The 20,091-nt window shown below is 39.5% G+C and overlaps 1 protein-coding gene across 1 annotated transcript in view; it reads right to left on the bottom strand.

The window, feature by feature from the left end:
• Window positions 1–14,297, bottom strand: part of LOC143281813 (E3 ubiquitin-protein ligase TRAF7-like) — a 69,234-nt gene extending 54,937 nt beyond the window's left edge. Inside the window, exons 1-12 of the mRNA XM_076587087.1 lie at window positions 14,166–14,297; window positions 9,100–9,166; window positions 8,309–8,379; window positions 6,563–6,664; window positions 5,005–5,097; window positions 4,617–4,656; window positions 3,990–4,167; window positions 3,340–3,415; window positions 2,826–2,884; window positions 2,255–2,472; window positions 1,174–1,247; window positions 150–201 (exon numbers count right to left, since the gene is read on the bottom strand). Coding sequence (XP_076443202.1) covers window positions 150–201; window positions 1,174–1,247; window positions 2,255–2,472; window positions 2,826–2,884; window positions 3,340–3,415; window positions 3,990–4,167; window positions 4,617–4,656; window positions 5,005–5,097; window positions 6,563–6,664; window positions 8,309–8,379; window positions 9,100–9,166; window positions 14,166–14,216 — 1,081 coding nt within the window. The 5' untranslated portion in view covers window positions 14,217–14,297. The remainder of the gene's footprint in view (window positions 1–149; window positions 202–1,173; window positions 1,248–2,254; window positions 2,473–2,825; window positions 2,885–3,339; window positions 3,416–3,989; window positions 4,168–4,616; window positions 4,657–5,004; window positions 5,098–6,562; window positions 6,665–8,308; window positions 8,380–9,099; window positions 9,167–14,165) is intronic.
• Window positions 14,298–20,091: the final 5,794 nt, after the last annotated feature.

Here is a 20,091-nt window from a genome sequence, read left to right as displayed (position 1 = left end):
GGACCAGACATTCCATCAATATCTACACACATGTTTATGCATGAAAATACGCTTCCATGTGTGCACACACACACATTCTGTCTTGCAGACTGAGAGACAGCTGTAAAGAGACACTGAACTCTGAGTGATCACATTCACACTTCACTCACCTCCTGCTGTTGCTCCAAGGGCAATCCTGTTGTTAATGCTGGTCAGTTCTTCCTGTCAACACATGATGCACAAAATTCTGACCATCACCGTGAAGTTTGAGTCTACCAACAGCAGACATCAGTTAATAGCTAACTGTAGCCTGCCACTGATAATGTTCAAAATACCTATGCTTACGTTTGCCACTCACACTTGAACACATGCACGCAGGCAAGCAGCAAGAAGGCATGGATGAGACTTTTGTGCACCCACCTCCCATACACACATGCAAGCATGCATGCATGCATGCATGCCCACTCACAAACACACACACACACACACACACATATATATATATATATAGAGAGAGAGAGAGAGAGAGAGAGAGAGAGAGAGAGATTATGAAAGTAAGCCTTTACTGTAAACCTATCCAAAAAAAGACCAAAATACATCCTGAACATCAAACTCATCTGTTTCTATCTTTATCAACATTATCAGCCCAATTAGTCATCTAAATTAAAGACCAAAATCAATATCAAAAGTACCAGTCTAAATAGTCTCCACATCATAACACACAAGAGCGTCCAAAATCATTGCAATCTATTGCCAATCATACAGCATTTTAGCTCTTCACTTCAGAATAACTTTCAGTTTGCCTGAGAAAAACCATAATTTTGAGATCATTTCCATTTACAAACAGTTTCAGATTAAAATTTATCAATCCATGAATGGATAACTGTATAAATTAATCTGCCAGTCATCTGGATCAGTGAAAAAACTATCCAATGAAAATCGAAGGCATAGTGACAGTACATGACTGGTCTGTTGTTAATGAATCAAACACAAAGTGCATACAGCTATCTACACTCTGTGTGTGTGTATGTGTGTGTGTGTGTGTGTGTGTGTGTGTGTGTGTGTGTGTGTGTAGTGTGTGTGTGTACACCAACAACCTTGCCATATGAGCAAATATGAATGGCATTTATACAAAATCATCTAAACTGAAAGACTATACCACAAGGAATGAGAAAAAGTGGTGGGAAAACTCACATTCACGACACCAAATTCTCTTCTGTTTTCAATGATTTCGTTCATCAGCTTCCCCTGGTTGACGTCCATTTCCACTGAAATGAACAATGATTTTTATTTGTCAAAACATTGACAATCTTACTGTCTTTGTATGAACAGCACAATGTTATGGAACTGACAGGTATACCAACAGGACTTTTTATCCAAATTTTAGAAAACAAGAAAAAAAAATTTAGACAGATAAAAATGTTATTCAGAAATGCTTTGTACATCATATTCTATACATACACTCACATGGATGCAATGTGAATTCATATGCATCTGTTTACACTTATACTGTCACACACACACACACACATGTAGGTCCTTCACTGAATTTACAGACATGTCAAGTGAATCTATGTACAGGCACATGCAGAAAATCAAATATGCATATCAAGTGACTGGATCTGGAAATGCATGTCAGGTTTGGTGGGTAATGGACATATGAACACACCCAGTATGCACCCCTCTGAAAACACAGTATGACTGCCTAAGCTGAGGGATTCTTCTTCTTCGTTCATGGACTGCAATTCCCACGTTTACTTGTATGTCCAAGAGTGGGCTTTTACATGTATGACCATTTTTACCCTGCCATGTAGGCAGCCATACTCCGTTTTCAGGGGTGTGCATGCTGGGTATGTTCTTGTTTCCATAACCTACCGAACGCTGACATAGATTACAGGATTTTTAACGCACGTATTTGATCTTCTGCTTGTGTATACACACAAAGAGGGTTCAGGCACAAGCAGGTCTGCACATATGTTGACCTGGGAGATCGGAAAAAATCTCCACCCTTTACCCACCAGGTGCCGTTACCGAGATTTGAACCCGGGACCCTCAGATTGAAAGTCCAATGCTTTAACCATTTGGCTACTGTGCCCGTCAAAGTGGAGGGATGAAAAGGGTCATACACAAAAAACAACAACATGTGAATACAACTGAACACATGAGCTGCAGCCCATTAACTCAAAAAAAGTAGCAACAGAACACACAGAATATCTTATAAAAGAATTCAATCAAAAAAAACAAAAAACAAAAAAAAAAAAAAAAAGTTTCTTACTGAGCTTTATGTCGACACTCTTCTCCAGGTTCTCCAGTCGCTCCGACAGCTTGCCCAGCATGGACCTGAGGAACTCAATCTCCTGGTCCTTCTGGTTGAGGGACAGCTGCAGGTCGCCCATCTTCTCGTCCACCCGATGCAGGAAGTCCTTCATGCCCTCAAACCGGCACACTCTCAGGTGCTCCTCCAGGTCATCTTGCGTTCCCACAAACTCACAGCTGGAAGACACCAAGTAAGAAGGATCCCACACAGTCATGACTGGATGTTTATCAAAATGAAATATGGAGTCAACAGGCTTCCACACAGAAACAACTGGAAGATATCATTGTTACAATGCATGCATGCTCACACACACACACACACACACATGCACGCACGCATGCACGCAAACACGCACACATGCACACACACACACACAAACACACACACGCATGCACGCAAGCACGCACGCACGCGCGCACGCACACACACACACACACACACACACACACACCACATAAAAAAAACAACAAATAAATATGATTAGGCAAGAGGAAACGTGTCTTCAGCTTCATCATATCTTCATACGAACCTGTATTTCTGATAAGGACATCTGACATTGTTGCACACTCTCATGTGATCTTCAAAATCCTGAAACATAAATGTGGGAAATTATGCCATAAAAAAAAGTAAATGAACACATTCATAATGATGATGATGATGGTGATGATGATTATGATGATGATGATGATGAAGATGACAACCAACAATAATGACACTAATGAAATAAACAAGAACTAACTCTATCAAGATCACAGCATGCATATAAATACATGCACAGAAATTTTCTTTGTCTTTTTTAAGTCAGGGAACTCACTGAAGGATGAAATGGCTACTGCCTGCTGCCTATGTCCAGATTTATCTCCAGATATCCAAAACCCTTTTTCTAAAATTGAGTGGCAGATCAACCATAAATTCAACTCAGTTCTAGAAGATATCGATAATGGCCAGTGTGCTGAATTTGACCACGTTCAATAAATGCTGACATGTATAGCGTCCTATGACAAATAGGGAGAAGAAAACAACAACAGGTATCCAGTGCTCACCTTTCGGAGGATGGGTGGGCAGTTGTTGTTGTTGGGACACCGCATGGTCATGAAGTCACAGCTTTCTTCATGTTCTCTGCAACACATTTCAACAGAAGACTGCACTTCACTCTCTGATATCAACCTCTTTTCCTTTCTGCGGCCACCCAGCACTCCCTTTGCAGCAGGTCCTGAATCTTTGCACAGCATCCCTGCCACAACTTCTACACAGCATCAACAAAAGAACCCTTAATTCCTCACGCTGCCCACTCTCTCATTCCCTGTATCAACTTAAATTTCTCGATTCATCATCCTGGCATTCATTCAACTACTATCACAATCATTTTATCTAACCAGAAACAACAGTTCACATCCATACAGCACATCCAGAAGCACTAACCTGCAAAATTTTTATTTCCCACCCAACTTAATTCCACATCTGAGATCCCTCATGTAGGACAGACAATTACAAAGTTATTACCAAACACTGGACAATTAACCTGAAAACAACTGACACAAACTTTGTAAAAACACATAAGGGCAAGCAAATCAAAGTGCCTACAACTTTCACAATAATTTCCAGAGACACTTCAAAACCCATCAACCATAATGAAAGAGTGCAACTCTGAATCCATGACCCCCCCCCCACGACCCCCTCTTTCACTACTCACTTCCTTGAGCCAAGTTTGATGGTGGCCTGACAGCGTGTGGAGTCAACGACATAAGTGTCTGTGGTGGGGTCAAGTTTGCAGCCGTAGCGACAGTGGATCAGCATCTCCCCGATCTGTTCCGACACAGCGATGTTGGCCACCACCACTGTCAGCTTCTGGTCATCCACTGGACATAGGCCTGATGCACACGTCAAAGAAAGTTACACAACTAGTGATGCAGTGATGAAAATAGTGGTAAAGTAATAGAGATTCTGAAATTTTATTAAAAAAAAAAAGGAGTGAAAAGACTGCGAAGAGTGTGTTAACAGTCGGTCTTCAAATAGTTAATCTCATCAGATGCCTCTATTGTTGTTGTTGTTGTTTTGAGGGGGAAGTTTTCATGCACATTCTCAACAAAATTAGGGCATATATTTTATTATATTATTGTATTACTCTTTTTTGTCACAACAGATTTCTCTGTGTGAAATCTGGGCTGCTCACCCCTGGGAGAGTGAGTCACTACACTGAGAGCGCCACCCATTTTTTATGTGCATTTTGCCTGCAATTTTATGCTTTTCTATTGAAATATGCACACATGGACTATCAAAATTCCAACTTTCTCAACATTGAAAAAAAAAATGTACTCACCATTGCTACTGTTCTGCACACAGCGCTTGCAGTAGGTGTGCTGCAAAAGATATACACGCTTTTCATTTGCTTTGAAGTATCTAGTCCTGAGATATAACTTCTGAACACAAGATGCATTCTCTCTCTCTCTCTCTCTCTCTCTCTCTCTCTCTCTCCACACACACATATATACATAGAGAGAGAGACCCCCCCCCCACACACACACACACACACAAATATCCCTTCCACATTTCTTTCACTTCATCCCACTTAGTATTTGTCTTTGTGTGTACGTCCACCCATCTGTCCTACTCTCTCTCTCTCTCTCTCTCTCACTCACTCTCTCTGCCATCCCTCCATTTCACCTTCTTACAAATGCACAAGCAAGAAATGAAGACTGGGCACTCACCCCACATTCAACAATGACAGGGTTGCTGAACACTCTGTCACACAGGCGACAGAACAGCTTTTTGTTGGGGGGCTCCACAAACAGCTGGATTTCCTGACAATCACAACTCATCATTTACTAACAAATGTACTGTACAACAATTAAACATACAGACACACACAAACGTGCACACACACACACACACGTGAACACACACACACACGTGCACACACACACACGCACGTACACACGCACGCACGCACACACACACACACACACACACACACACACACACGCACACTATCTGTTCTAAATTTAAAAAATTTATTTTAAATTGAACTGTTAAAGCTCACACAACACTGTGCAAAACTATTTCACCAAATACAGTTTGATAAAACAGAAATGAACTGTTAATGCATTATGCTTACACAGCATGTTACATAATTATTTCACCCAATACAGATTGATAAAATAGAATTGAACTGTTAATCTTTATACAAGATAGTGAAAAATTATTGTACCCAATCCACACTGAGAATGTAAAGCAATGCTTGACTGAGCAAACTTCCTTTCTGTGTAAAAATTTAAATCACCATTACTGCCTTGCACCAAAAACGTGAAAGCACATTCCAGAAAAAAAAACCCTGTTCAAATGATGATGATGATATGATGAACAATTAGATCAAACAGTAATATTGAAGCTCTACACTTAGTGAGCAGTAAACAGTTTGCTCAGTCAAACACGTCTGCTACCTTTGCTTTCTCTTCAAAGTCATTAATATATGAATACATGGATAAGCTTCAGACCTACATACATAGACTTTAGACAAGGTAGTTATTTAGTCTGTTACTTGAGATACATTGCTTTTACAGTGTGTATATTGTATTGTATTGTATTTCTCTTTTTGTCACAACAGATTTCTCTGTGTGAAATTCGGGCTGCTCTCCCCAGGGAGAGGGCGTCGTTACACTACAGTGCCACCCATTTTTTTGTATTTTTTCCTGAGTGCAGTTTTATTTGTTTTTCCTATCAAAGTGGATTTTTCTATAGAATTTGCCAGGAACAACCATGTTGCCGTGGGTTCTTTTACATGCGCTAAGTGCATGCTGCAAACAGGACCTCGGTTTATCGTCTCATCCGAATGACTAGCACCCAGACCACCACTCAAGGTCTGGTGGAGGGGGAGAAAACATCGATGGCTGAGCTGTGATTCAAACCAGTGCGCTCAGATTCTCTCGCTTCCTAGGCGGACGCGTTACCTCTAGGCTATCACTCCACGTATATGTATATGTATGTCATTACCCTTAACTATAATCAAAACAAAATCTTAACAAATAACTTTTTTTTTAAAGGAGGGGTAAGGAAAAGCTGCAATAGAAAAGGACCCCCCTCCCCCACTCCACCCTCCTGAATCTTTGTTCACAAAGTCAAGCCATGATAAACCTATATAACATAAATCTATGTAATACATTCAAAATGGTGTATATCGGTTCCCATGTTCTCATGGTTTTTTTGTTTGTTTGTTTATCTTTTTTTTCTTTTCTTTTTAACATGAGGGCAGAAAGAAGCAATCCTTGCCTGCTCTTCCTCTTCAAGGAACAGGGAGTTACTGGAGATGTTGGAGCCCGACTTCTGGTGAGAAGGACTTGTTGGAACTTGCAGCGAGCTCATGCCTGACACCTACAACACCAACAACTCTTTGTTTCTGAGTCTCTTCTGGCAGTTGTGGTGATGGTAATTGTGGTGGTGGTGGTGGTGGTGGTGTTTGTTTCTGGTGTTTGCTTTTTTTGTGTGTTTGTGTCATGGTTATTGTTAATGATGTTTTGTTGTTGTCTGTTAGCTGTTATGATGACTAACGAAACTTTCAGTGGATATCCTAAATAACTCTTCTTTCTTCCAAACAGTAAATGCATAAAAATGTTTTCTTTAAAAGAGAGGTAGCTGGCAATGTTCAAAGACAACAATCCGCATGGTCCACGTTTCCTGATTACCTAACACTACAACAGACAAACTGTATTATCCAGCACAGGAGTGAGTGAGAGAAGTGGGTTTTTTTGCTTGGATTTTGTTGCTTCGCTTCCTCTTTTGTTTCCTTGTTTTGTTGCTGCTGCTTATGTTCCCAGCACAATACCTTGGGGGCCACCCAATACATTCACCACCCTCACAAGCAAAAATACCAGTTACTACTGGGTAGGTCACTGGATGCATTTCTTAGTGTGATGCGGTTATGTCTTGGCCATTTGCAAATATTCCTCATCGTGAATTATTGTTAAAGACAATCCTCACAAAACAGTGCATCAAAAAAGGGTCAGGAAACACCTTGTGTGTGTGTGTGTGTGTGTGTGTGTGTGTGTGTGTGTGTGTGTGTGTGTACACACTTGTATGGATTATTTTACCACCACCTTGACAAAGTTTGTCAACATTCTTTTCCAAATTATCACAGGTACACATCAGCCTTCAAGTCCATAGTGAAACACTGACAAAGCTTTCAAGCAAGGGTATGGGGGATTTTGTGCAGAAAAAAAAATTGCTCAAAGCCAAAAAATATGACTGTCAAAGGCTGTACAGAAAGGAGCATAAACGCCTCACTTGAGCAGTGTCTTGGTTTGATTAAAATTAATCATTTTGACATACAACTCCAGTTTGAGCAAATGTGTGTCAGCAGAGTGCATATAATATTGTGATAGTGTATTGTCCATGATTAATTAAGTCTGTTAAGTAAAAGAACAAAGTTAAATATAACATTAGAAGTTTGAACATTCTCCAGACCTAGATGATAAGAAATATGTAAAAGCATTCAAGTACATACTAAATATCATACAAAGTGACAGTAATTATGCCATATAGTGCACATAATTAACTTTCTTTCTCTTCCAGTCATAAATGCCCTCACATTCGCATACATACACACACAGTGACACACACACACACAAGGAATTCACACACACACACACACACACACACACACACACACACACACACACAGTGACACACACACACACACACACAGTATTCTCACACACACACACACACACAGTATTCACACACACACACACACACACACACACACACACACACACACACACACACTCATACACACACTGACACAGTTTTCTTTTCTGGTTGACTAGTTACTTATTTGATTTTGTTTATTTTCTTTTTATTTGAAATGAGGAGAGAGGAACCAGAACAACAGTGATGATTCAAGGCATGGGTGGGTTCGGGAGGGTGACGGATCTTGGTCTAAATTCAAAATTGTTAATGGACATTAAACAAAAGAACGAACACACACACACACACACACACTCAGAATAACAACTTTACCCCAGAATCATTGGTCTCGACGATAGAAAATGATGATGTCCTTGTTGGACTGAACACAGGTTCTGTTTCATCTGAAACATTAACATTATGGTCAAACAATATTGAAATTAGTACTTTCCCAACATCTTTCTGAACTACTCCTCAGAGATTTCTGTAGAAAAATCCACTTTGATAGGAAAAACAAATAAAACAGCATGCAGGAAAAAATACAAAAAAATGGCTGGTGTTGTTGCAACGCGCTCTCCCGGGGGAGAGCAGCCCGAATTTCACACAGAAAAATCTGTTGTGATATATAAAAAAAAAAAATTTTTAAGAGAAATACAAATACAAGAGAAATATTCAAAGTTCAATTCAATGCACTGGAGCCTTGTGAAGCAGGAAACATAAGATGGTAAAGTCTGATGTTTTAATTCCCTAGATACTTATCACTAAACACCAAAAAATGACTGAGACATATTAGCTTCACACATTATGTATGTAAATGATATCTGATCCATTTGACTGATATCTACAAGAATGAGCATGCAGCAGTGTACTGGTATTTAGCACAGTGTCATGACATTCCTTGCACTTGTTAAACAAAACGTCATTGTTGGTGATAACCAAGGCATATCTATCTGCTTGACTGCAGTGACAGTGACACTGATAGGCATGTTGAATCAACTTTATCAGTCTGGGTATATCACCATATAGAAATTCATTGGCTAATCAAGAAGTAAAATTTCTAAATGTAACTTTACTGGTATGCACATGACACCTAAACAATATAATTCATATCCACCCATACTCACCAACATGAACAGTGGTGGTAACAGGAGAGAATGACCCTCCAGCTCCAAAGGTTGTTTCTACATACTCCTGGACAGAAAACTTTTCATTTTGAATAAAAAACAAAACAAAAAAAACATTCAAAACAAAATGAAAACACACAAAATTTACCCAAAAAATATGAATAAAATTTGTTTTAACAACCTAAAATTTCCATTTTCCCGAATTAATCAAGACAAAAGACTCTTTATTGGCTTCAAATTGAAGAATATGACATTGTCATAGGCTGTTCTGGCAAAACAGAAAAACAGGAACAACTAAAAAAAGAGACCACAGACACTATTTTATTGCCATTTACAATACTATCCTTTGGCAAGAGGGACAATGTGAATGTATGAACAAAAGAATAAAGACGGTTTACAGAGAAACTGACACATTGCTAAGAGTAAAAAGAAAATCAACGACAAACAACAACAACAACAAAATCATAAAATACAACATATTGTTAAGATTAAAAAGGAAAAGGAAAAAAGCTCAACCATCCAACTTTCTACAAAGTCCTTCAGAATTATAAACTGTGGAACTGGCATCAAGGTAACAGTGGTTTGTTGTTGTTTTTTGTTGTTTTGTTTTTGTAAGGCTCCCAAAGATAATTTCTTTTTCCGACAATCCCAAGCTAGGGCAATAACTTTCGCAAGTGATCTTATTCTTACTTCATCATCTACCAAAAGCGTACTGGTAAGGTTCATGTTCTCTAAGTTTTCACTGTTGAAAATTAAGCATTTCTTTTGAATTTCTTCATAATACTTACACATAAAAGGGAAATGAGTTTCACCTTCAACTGAAGCACCAGTGGATGTGTCAGCAGAGAACCATTTTTTGTCAGCATTTAGGCTTCCAGGCTTGTTCTGTGCCATTTATTATGAATTACTTTTATGTATAATTTACTGTCTGAAAAACGTTCTTAAAAGAGAGGAACCAATTGTATTTTTCTGACTCTTCAATGTGGGCATGCCAATCCTGTTTGTACAAATTAATTAATCTGTCTTTAAATTCTGTGAGAAATATTGGATCATTGCCAGTACTGAAACTGAAACTGCCAACACCCTGACACATCCAGACAATTCCAAAGCCCTATGTGGTTAAAACATTCTACACACAAAAAGCCCAATTTTCTTTCCCAGAATCTAACTGATTTAGCATCATTCCATAAGCTTGTCTGCTTATTCTTGTCAGTGGCAGCTGTATTAATAGTATCTAATACATTTGATCTTTGTTTTTATATGTAGTGGGTATCAACCAGTTTCACCATATGACATTTTATTGGACGAATGCAAAGGCACCGAAAGGAAGCGTTCTATTGCATATCTATGAACTTTTTCCATTTCTTGATTATCGTACAATCCCCAGATTTCTGCACCACATGTTAGATTTTGTTCAATTTTTGAGTCAAATAGTTTCCAGAATATAGAGAAATTGATTCAGTTAATTTTTTTTTTAAAGATCTTATAATCTCCATTACCCCTTCTTTCCTTTTCTACAACTTTCCATCCATGCACTTTGAAGACTCAATTTAGTTGTAAACACCTAAATATCTATAAGAGTTTGTTAAACTTAGTTTAACCTCACAGTCTCCATAGAACCATTTTTCATGAATTGAAAGATGCCCCCCCTTTCGAAAAGCCATACAGTCCAGATTTACCGTCAAATCTAACGTATCAGCCTGAAACTTTATGCACCCAATTGGTTTTGTTGCCCAATCGCAGTGTCTGATATAAGAATAACATCATCAACAAACAATAACAAAAATGCTTCAGCAGCACCAGGAATTAACTGTATGCCGTGTCTTCCCTTTTTTGTCACCTCAATAACAAGTTCATTGATGAAAAATGAAAATAGCTGGGGACTCAACAAACAGCCTTGTTTAACTCCATGTGGGCATTCAAACAGGTCAGAGTGCATACATCTATTATGTACACATGCAAGCACCGAATTGTATACACTTTTAAGCGCCATATACAGTTTGCCATGCTATTTTTGCGTTGTATGTTCCACAACAGATTTCTGTTGATGGAATCAAACGCCTTATGGAAATCTACAAAAGCTACTTATGTTTCTGAGTTGTGTTACACTGCTGGTCAGGCATCTGCTTGGCAGATGTGGTGAAGCATATATGGATTTGACCGAACGCAGTGACGCCTCCTTCAGCTACTGATACTGATACTGTTTCTGATTAGATATTTTTGGATCAGAGCATATAAAATATATATAATTTAATTATAATGTAAAGATATGATCCATGGTGCTGTACCCTGATCTAAATGCTGCCTGTTCTTCAATGATTTTCTTCTCTCTTTCTGCCCACTTCGTTAGTCGTTTGTTTAAAATATTTGTCTATACTTTACCGAGGACACTTGTGAGGCCAACACTTCTGTAAGTGTCTGGATTATTAGCTTCTTGTGCAGTGGGGCTATAATTGATTTGGCCCATTCCAATGGAAAGATTCCCTCATAAAATAATCTATTGAATAAAGCTACAAAAAAAGTCTACCACTATTTCATTTGAATGTTTTAACATTTAAAAAAAAAAAAGAAGAGAGAACAGATAAGGAGTTAAAGAACATGATATCAAACAGATGAAACTTTTAAATAATATCAATAATATCAATTGGGTTTTGTTGAGCATGGTACTCTTTCTGCTGACTCCTCACCCCCCTACCCCCACCCCCCAAACCCTCACCCACCCTCTTCCTGGCTTTTGATGATATACATAGACTGTGGAGTTTATTTTTAAACATAGGATGACAGGGGGATGGTTTAAAAAAAATATTTAAAAAAATTTAAAAAACAGCTAAACAGAAAGAGGGTACCTACAATGGTGGTTAGCATTGCAACATGCAGCATATTTTGTCTGGTTAGCATTTAATCATACTTTCGCATTTGATTACACACACACACACACACACACACACACACGCATGCACACACGCACGCACACACGCACGCACGCACGCACACACACACACACACACACACACACACACACACACAAGTTTACAAATAAGAAAAATAACACTACCGAAAGACAGAAACTAGGAAATAAAAACCCATACACAAACAAACAAATACCCACAACAACAAACACACACATACAAACACACACACACACACACACACACACACACACACACACAACATGCATGCATGCACACACATTCACTCTCACAAAAACATACACACACTGTGCGCGCACGCACACACCACACACACACACACACACACACACATGGAGTACTGTATATATGGGTTGATCACACCAATGAAAAAAAAAGAATTATTAACTAAAATTAAAAAATAAAGTTTAAAACATCTTTAATTCCACAACTGATTCTAATGAAAAAGAATCACATATGTGTTTGATGTAAGATGAGCACAAAAGGTTATATACTTTATACTTTTGCATTTAATCACACACACACAGAGAGAGAGAGAGAGAGAGAGAGAGAGAGAGAGAGAGAGAGAGAGCGTTCTCATTTATTCTTATTTTCAATTTTTAATACAGACCCATCACACATACAATACCCCACCCACCCACACACACACACACACACACACACACACACACACGCACAGACATACACTCACAATGTGCACAGATAAGAGCACATACGTGTACACACACACACACACACACATATACAGAGCATTCTCATTTATTCTTATTTTCAATTTTTTATATAGACCCATCACACACACACACACACACACACGCACACAATGTCCAATGATAAGTGCATATATGCACACACACACACACACACACACACACACACACACACACACACACACACACACACATGGAGTACATTTGGGTTGATCAAACCTAGAAAAAAAATATCATGGATTGGTAAGTCAATTAAAAATAAGGATGAAAAAGAATAATCAACACATATATTTCATGTAAGATGAGTGTAAAAGATGTCTCTTGACTACTATCATAGGGCTGCACAGAACAAGTTGTTGCTTTTTTTACTGACTCTGACTGAATTTGCCTCTCATTTTCAATTTCTCTGTCTCTGCCATAGTATAAGTAGGAGTTTGAGGTGAAAACAGATCCATAAATTCCACCGCTGACTGCCTCCACTTAACACACAATGACACACTAAGAATAAAATGATAACTTAAAAAAATAGAAATATAATGTTCATCTCCCTTTACCAACTACCCCTTGAGAATCAAATTATACCTTGAAAAATATATTCATCTCCCTTTACCACATACCCCTTGAAGTTGATCTCCTTCCCCTCTCCCCCTTTCCCCCCTAAAACATTTCACACACACACACACACACACACACACACACACACACACACACCACACACACACACACACACAAACATGTACACACCCACACCCACAGAGAGAGAGAGAGAGTCTAAAATCACTTTAGTGAACAGACATTAAAGTAATGACCAATCTACACACACACTGATATATACACCCATGCATGCACAAATTTATTCATACACATGTAAAAAATAAAATAAAATAAAATAAAATAAAAAGATGTATGCATGTCATGTATGCACATGTATACATAGTGACACACACACACACACACACACACACACACACAACGAACGAACACACACACACAATTCTTCCCAGAAAATCTTATTTATCTTTAATCTCCAGAAACATATTTCATCTAAAACTTCTCCTTTTTTAAGTAGTATGATGTAAATGGGTTTTAACTGTCAATGTCCACTGAGGTTCGTTTTGATGGTTCAGACTGAATTTTTAGCCTCGATCACATTCCAGAGAACTGGAGTTATAAATCTATAACTACATAGTATATGGTAATGAAAAAAATCACAGACACATGTTTGGGGCTAAAATCGTTATCAGCTTCCTAAGTTGATTTCGTTTTAGAATAACTAATATTTCATATTTTCCATCCTTAAAGAAAAACACGGAACCCAACTGATACATTACTAGCATGCCTAGTTTTTACTGCGTTTGAAGTTCATCAACCCCACTAAAACAAGAAAAAGTTATATAAAATTAATAAATATTTATAACATGCGTACCTGATGACTTAGAGGATGTCCTTGGTCGCACGGCTTCCCACTGAAAGCCATGATCGAGAAGGTATCCCCTTCTTGGAATTCAACAGATTTCAACTTCTCATAGCAGACATCCACCTTGTCAACATTGCACCAACAGTTCCGGCATGTATGATTATGCACACAGATGCCGTTTCTAAATAGACAATTATTATATACACAGCTTTGTGAAAATTTGTCGAATCAATCAATTCTAATTCTTCGATCATCCCGCTTTACATCCATAGACAGATGTTCATCATTAATATATAGACGTGGAAGTAGTGGCAGAAGTAATCTTACTTGCTTTCATGGCGTAGACCTCTCATGATATTCGTTTTTGTCTGCGTTCATGAACTGTAACTGACATCCACTTCGTTCACCATGTCTTGCATTGTATTGCACACCATTGCATTGCACACCATTGTATTGTATTGTTTTCATTGCATTGCACTGCATTGTATTGTATTACATTGCGTTGCACTGTATTGTGTTATGCTGATTGTGTCTGTTATACTGTATTGCACCGTCTGTATTGCATTGCATTGCATTACTGAGTTGAATTATATTGCATTGCATTATATTGCATTGTATTTATTGTATTGTATTACTTTTCTCACTTCAGATTTCTCTGTGTGAATTTCGGTTGCTGTCCCTCGAGGAGTGGGGACAGTCGCCACAACTGAATCAATGCCACAGTTTTTCTTCTTCCTTTTCTGTCTCAATGCAATTTAATGTATTGATATTATCATCTCAGTGTTTTTCTACATAATGTTGCCAATTCAACATTTTTTTTAAGTGTGAGAAAAAAAAAAAACACCCAAATACGAGGGTGGAGTATGAAGTGTTGAGGAAAATGTACGGCCTGACCAAAATGTCACTTTTTCATTGGTATGTGTAGTGTATACTTATGTGGTGTTCCCTGTTCGCTTCATTACACCGTGACTCATCTGTTTTGTTTGATTTCTCTTTTATTTTATCTTTCATTTGTTTTTTTAAGCAGTGCGATTGTTACTTTTTCGTATCTCTCTCAGTTTCCTTCCAGGTTTATTTGATTTATTATCGTCTAGTTGTCTCGGGTTCACCGAGTGTTCGACTGCTTCCTCTTTTGTTTGTCTGTCTGTCAGTACTCAGGGATTTTATCTACTATTGTGCTGTCTATTTTGTTTTTCGTTCGCTTTGGTTTTGCCTACATGTGTGTAGCGTGCACATTGTTCGGCGCACGTGTGTCTTCCCCTAAATGTCCCGTCTGTATCCAGTTTTGTTTGTTGTTCTTCGTTGTCTTGGTCGCCTTTTTTCTCCATCTTCTTTTTTGTTCTCTGTTTGTCCACTCTGTCTTTCTTTCCCGTACTTGTAAAACCTTTCTCTGTTAATGGCACCTGTGTGTTTCACGTGTTGATTGTGAGTCAACGTTTGCTATTTCTTTCCACGTGTTCCGCTGAGCTTAATCACTTTTCTCTCTCCCTATGTCAGTTATATGCTGTCTCCGTCAGTGTTTCGCCTTTTCTCGTATAAGTTGTCTGCACATTTTCATTTGTCATTGCTTTCTCTCCACCCGATGTGTGTGGCTATTCTTCATCCCCTGAAGTGTGTCTATTCAAATATCGGTTTTCCTGTTCTTGTCACATCGTCCCATGTACCGCTCTGGAGCAACTTGAGTGCGAGGTGCTCTATCTGCCAGTGCCTTTTTTTTCTCATTTCGTCTTGTGTACATGTGCAAATGGGCATATTTTTCTTTTTTCAGCCTTGGGGACGACTCGAACTCACAACTTTCTGATTGAGCTCGGCGGCTAACCAACTGTGCCACGCAGACACCTGAAAGAACAACCAAACAACTGATTATAATCGTCACTGATGAACTGTGCTCACCACCAGCTCTGAATGAAGGCACTTCACCGTGCCTCAGCCACAAAAAAAAGTAGGAGGCGATGAAAAAAATGATATACAGGAAAAAGAAGAGAGGGAGAGAATATGTGAGAGATAAATGATAACAAGAAGACGACGACGAAATGAACAACGATGAGGAGGAGGAGAAAGGAAAGACAGACCTCGAGAGGGAGAGGTGGGTCAGGTGAAAAAGGGAGGTTAAAAATAGTAAAGAATTAAACCGACAAACATTAAAAAAAAAAAAAAAAAAAAAATTAGTAAGAATACAAAAAACACGATACCCGAGGTTTTGAGGATCCTATGTCGGATATAGGTGCCCCACCCCCATCCCCTGTCCCCCATTTCATGAAAAAGAGCAAACCGCAAACCAAGATAGTGGCAACACAATTTTTTTTTAAGCATTTTTTTTTTTTTTAGCCTTCTCTATACGTCGTACACATAAGGAATTTCTATGCATTGATTCTCTCTCAAAGGGAATTCTCTCTCCAAGGCACGCATGCACCGTTTACGACACACACAAATACACACGCACACACACACATATACACAAACACACGCGCGCGCGCGCGCATCAGTCGTTGATTCTCTCTTTCGACTCTCCCAAACATGCGCGCACATGCCACACACACACACACACACACACACACACACACACACACACACACACACACACACACACACACACACATGTACATGTACATGCACATGCACGCGCATGCACGCACTGGCAGCCACAACCCTTTGATAATTTTCTCAAGTTGTGATCATTACCGTACTGTTGAGATCTTAATTGATTTTTAGCACGATCTGTTCTACTTTTCTTGTCCTTCCTTTTCATATCTCTGTCTGTCTCCGCTTCCTCTGTCTCAGTGATCACATCCCCTCCTTACATATCGGTCCTCCCCACTGAGATCGTATTTATAGGTCAGTGGTCTTCCCCCATATTTTGTGTGAGCGTGCGCGCGCTCGCGCATGCGCGTGCGCGCGCATGTGTGTGTATGGGGTATGGGTGTGTTAAGCTTTTATCTTGTGTAAGTCAGATACAGCTGCACACACACACGCACTGACGCCCCCCCCCCCCCCCCCCAAACCCCCCACCCCCCCACCCCCGCCCCCTCCTGCCCCCTTCTCATCGATTCTCTCTCTCTCTCCCTCTCTCTCTCTCTCTCTCTCTCTCTCTCTCATCTTATTCGATGTATTGATGCATGTGTACCGATATGCACACTGTCCTTATATACATGTATGTATGTATGTTTGTATATATATCTGTGTGTGCCTGTGTGTGTGTGTGTGTGTGTGTGTGTGTGTGTGTGTGTGTGTGTGTGTGTGTTGATTAGATGATTGCAATGCATGTTACTTTGTTTTCCTTACTGACCTGCTGTTCTCTATCACATGTTCCATGTAATATGAGGTTATCTATTCATTAGTTGATATTGTTTCATTTCCGATCTCTCTCTCTCTCTCTCTCTCTCTCTCTCTCTCTCTCTCTCTCTGAGTCTCCCTCTCCCCCTGTCTATCTGTCTGTCTATGTCACTCTCTCTCTCTCGTTCACCTGTGAAATTTTTATTTTCATACTATTTTATACGTTGAATTATGCTTCCTTTGGCAATGAGCATCCCCTCCCCCCCCTTTCCCCCTGCCCCCTGTTATTGCTACGTGTTGTTTTTGTTTTGTTTTGTTTTGTTTGTTTGTTGTTGTTTTTTTTATAAGACTTCCTCTTTCATATTCACATTTGTATAGTATTTTGTTAACACATGATACGCAATGTATGCTTATGAGTGTCAGTGTAAGTGTGTGTGTGTGTGCGAGAGAGAGAGAGAGAGAGAGAGAGAGCGTTCTCTATGGTTGTTTTTTTTCCCTATGTCGTTTATTAATACCATGCTTGTGTGTGTGTGTGTGTGTGTGTGTGTGTGTGTGTGTGTGTGTGTGTGTGTCTCTGTGTGTGTGTGTGTGTGTGTGTGTGTGTGTGTGTGTGTGTGTGTGTGCCGGTGTGTCTTGTTATTACCATGCTTATTCCTTTATATAGTATTCTGTTCGCATGCTATGACTTTAAGCAGCATTGTGTAGTGCGTGCAATGACGTATATAATGTAGTATTGTGTAGTGTAGACCCTGTTTCAGGGCGGGGATTGGATTTTTAAAAAAATAATAAAAAAAATAAAAAAGCGCCAGTGCTTATCTATTATCCTCGAAAATAAAGAATGTTGTCTTGTCTTGTCTTGTCTTGTCTTGTCTCTCTCTGTCTGTGTGAATGTGCATATGCATGTGCATATGGATATGCATTTGTGTGCCGGATTTGTTTGGTCAGTGTACATTTTAGTGGATATTTGTTGTTGTTTTGTTTTGGTTTGGTTTTCTGCCATGGCGTGTTTTCCTTTAGAATTTCACATTTTTTTCGTGCCCGTGGTCAGTGTTTTATTCAAGCTGTCACTTGGTGCGGCAACTGCAGTTGTGCACAAGAATTATTGCGGGGTGGTTGGGAGCCCGGGTGGTCGCAACACTGAGCTGAATGGGTCGCAAGCACAGCAGGTGTCCCTTACGTCAATGTGCTCATGCAAGTGTGCTTCATGTGGAAACCGGTCGTTTCGCCCCAGTGCAGTTGTCAATTCGCCCCCAGCCAGCTCGCCCCATTGCCACTGAGTTCGCCCCAAGTCAGTTCGCCCCCTTTGCCGTTGTTTCGCCCCTGCCGGGCTGCCTGAGGTTCAGACAGATAGTTCTACATCGCTAACGGACTGATATCAGTCGCATGCACGATTTAAACCAATGCCGGAGAGAAATGTGTGTGTGTGTGTGTGTGTGTGTGTGTGTGTGTGTGTGTGTGTGTGAGTGTGCCCGGAGGTTCCTCCGAGTCGTCGCCGGCGGCAATAACAAAGACAGAATCCGTGTACTTTTAATCACGGTTTTTGTTTGCATACATACACACAGGATTTAAAAACTATATGCACTGTAGGCCTATTATAGGTTAATGATAACTATAGGCCTATAAATACATATACATTGGCCAACATGATATTCCTATTATCAGAAACCCAAGATTCCATGTTGTGGGCTTCTGCTATATGATCTATACTTCAGTCTTACACGGTCGTTTTACGGTTTTTAACTTAACTTTTCCAAACTGTTTTTGTTTCATAATCCTAGGCTATGTAGGCTTATTTGTTTTAGCAGGCTTGTTTCCGGCCCTCTGAGGGATAAACTTAGCAGAGGTTATGATGCGATTTATTACCACCACTAGCCTTCCGCAAATTCAAAGAAAATAATACACAATCAAACGTTCATATTTCATGAACTGGTTGGGGGCAAAACGACCGCGACCGTGAATGCGTGGGCGAAACGACCTGTGGTATGGGTGCGAACTGGACCGGCCGGCACGGGGACGAACTGGTTCAGGGCGAACTGACAAGGGGGCGAAACGACCGGTAACCGTTTGTGTTTGCCAAAAGCGTATGAGGAGGGGTGAAGGGGTAAGGCCCATGGACTTGTATAATATATATATATATATATATATATATATATATATATATATATATATATATAATGTGTGTGTGTGTCCTAATATTGTACTTGAAGTTCATGCGCATTGTTATGTAGCTTTCGAAAATGTTACTGAGTGATAATATCCAGTTTAGACTATGTAACAATTCCCACCCAATCCACCCTATGTCTTGCACTTTCCACGAGAATGCTGACTGACTGACTGACTGATTGACTGACATTTCACTCTTGTGGGTTCCTGGACATTCCAATCTTCGTGGCAACGAAATGGCCGATTTTGTGCCAAGGAAGCGGCATCGAACAATTCAGTTTCAATCAATTACAATATTCCTATTTCTGTTTCTGAAGCCTGTACTATTCTTTCAACATATATCTGGAGTTTCAGACAGAAACAGTTCTTAGAAAACTCAAATCAGAAGTTCTGGTGGGATCTCTCTCTTCCAGTAAGAAAAGGCACTACACCCCCAGGATCAATTTCTACAAGAAACTTGACACACAGGCTAAGAACTAATGCATGGTTATGCAGATTT

Source organism: Babylonia areolata, chromosome 1, assembly GCF_041734735.1.
Source record: "Babylonia areolata isolate BAREFJ2019XMU chromosome 1, ASM4173473v1, whole genome shotgun sequence".
Classification (NCBI taxonomy): Eukaryota; Metazoa; Mollusca; class Gastropoda; order Neogastropoda; family Buccinidae; genus Babylonia; species Babylonia areolata.
This window is presented reverse-complemented; position numbering and strand designations above follow the sequence as displayed.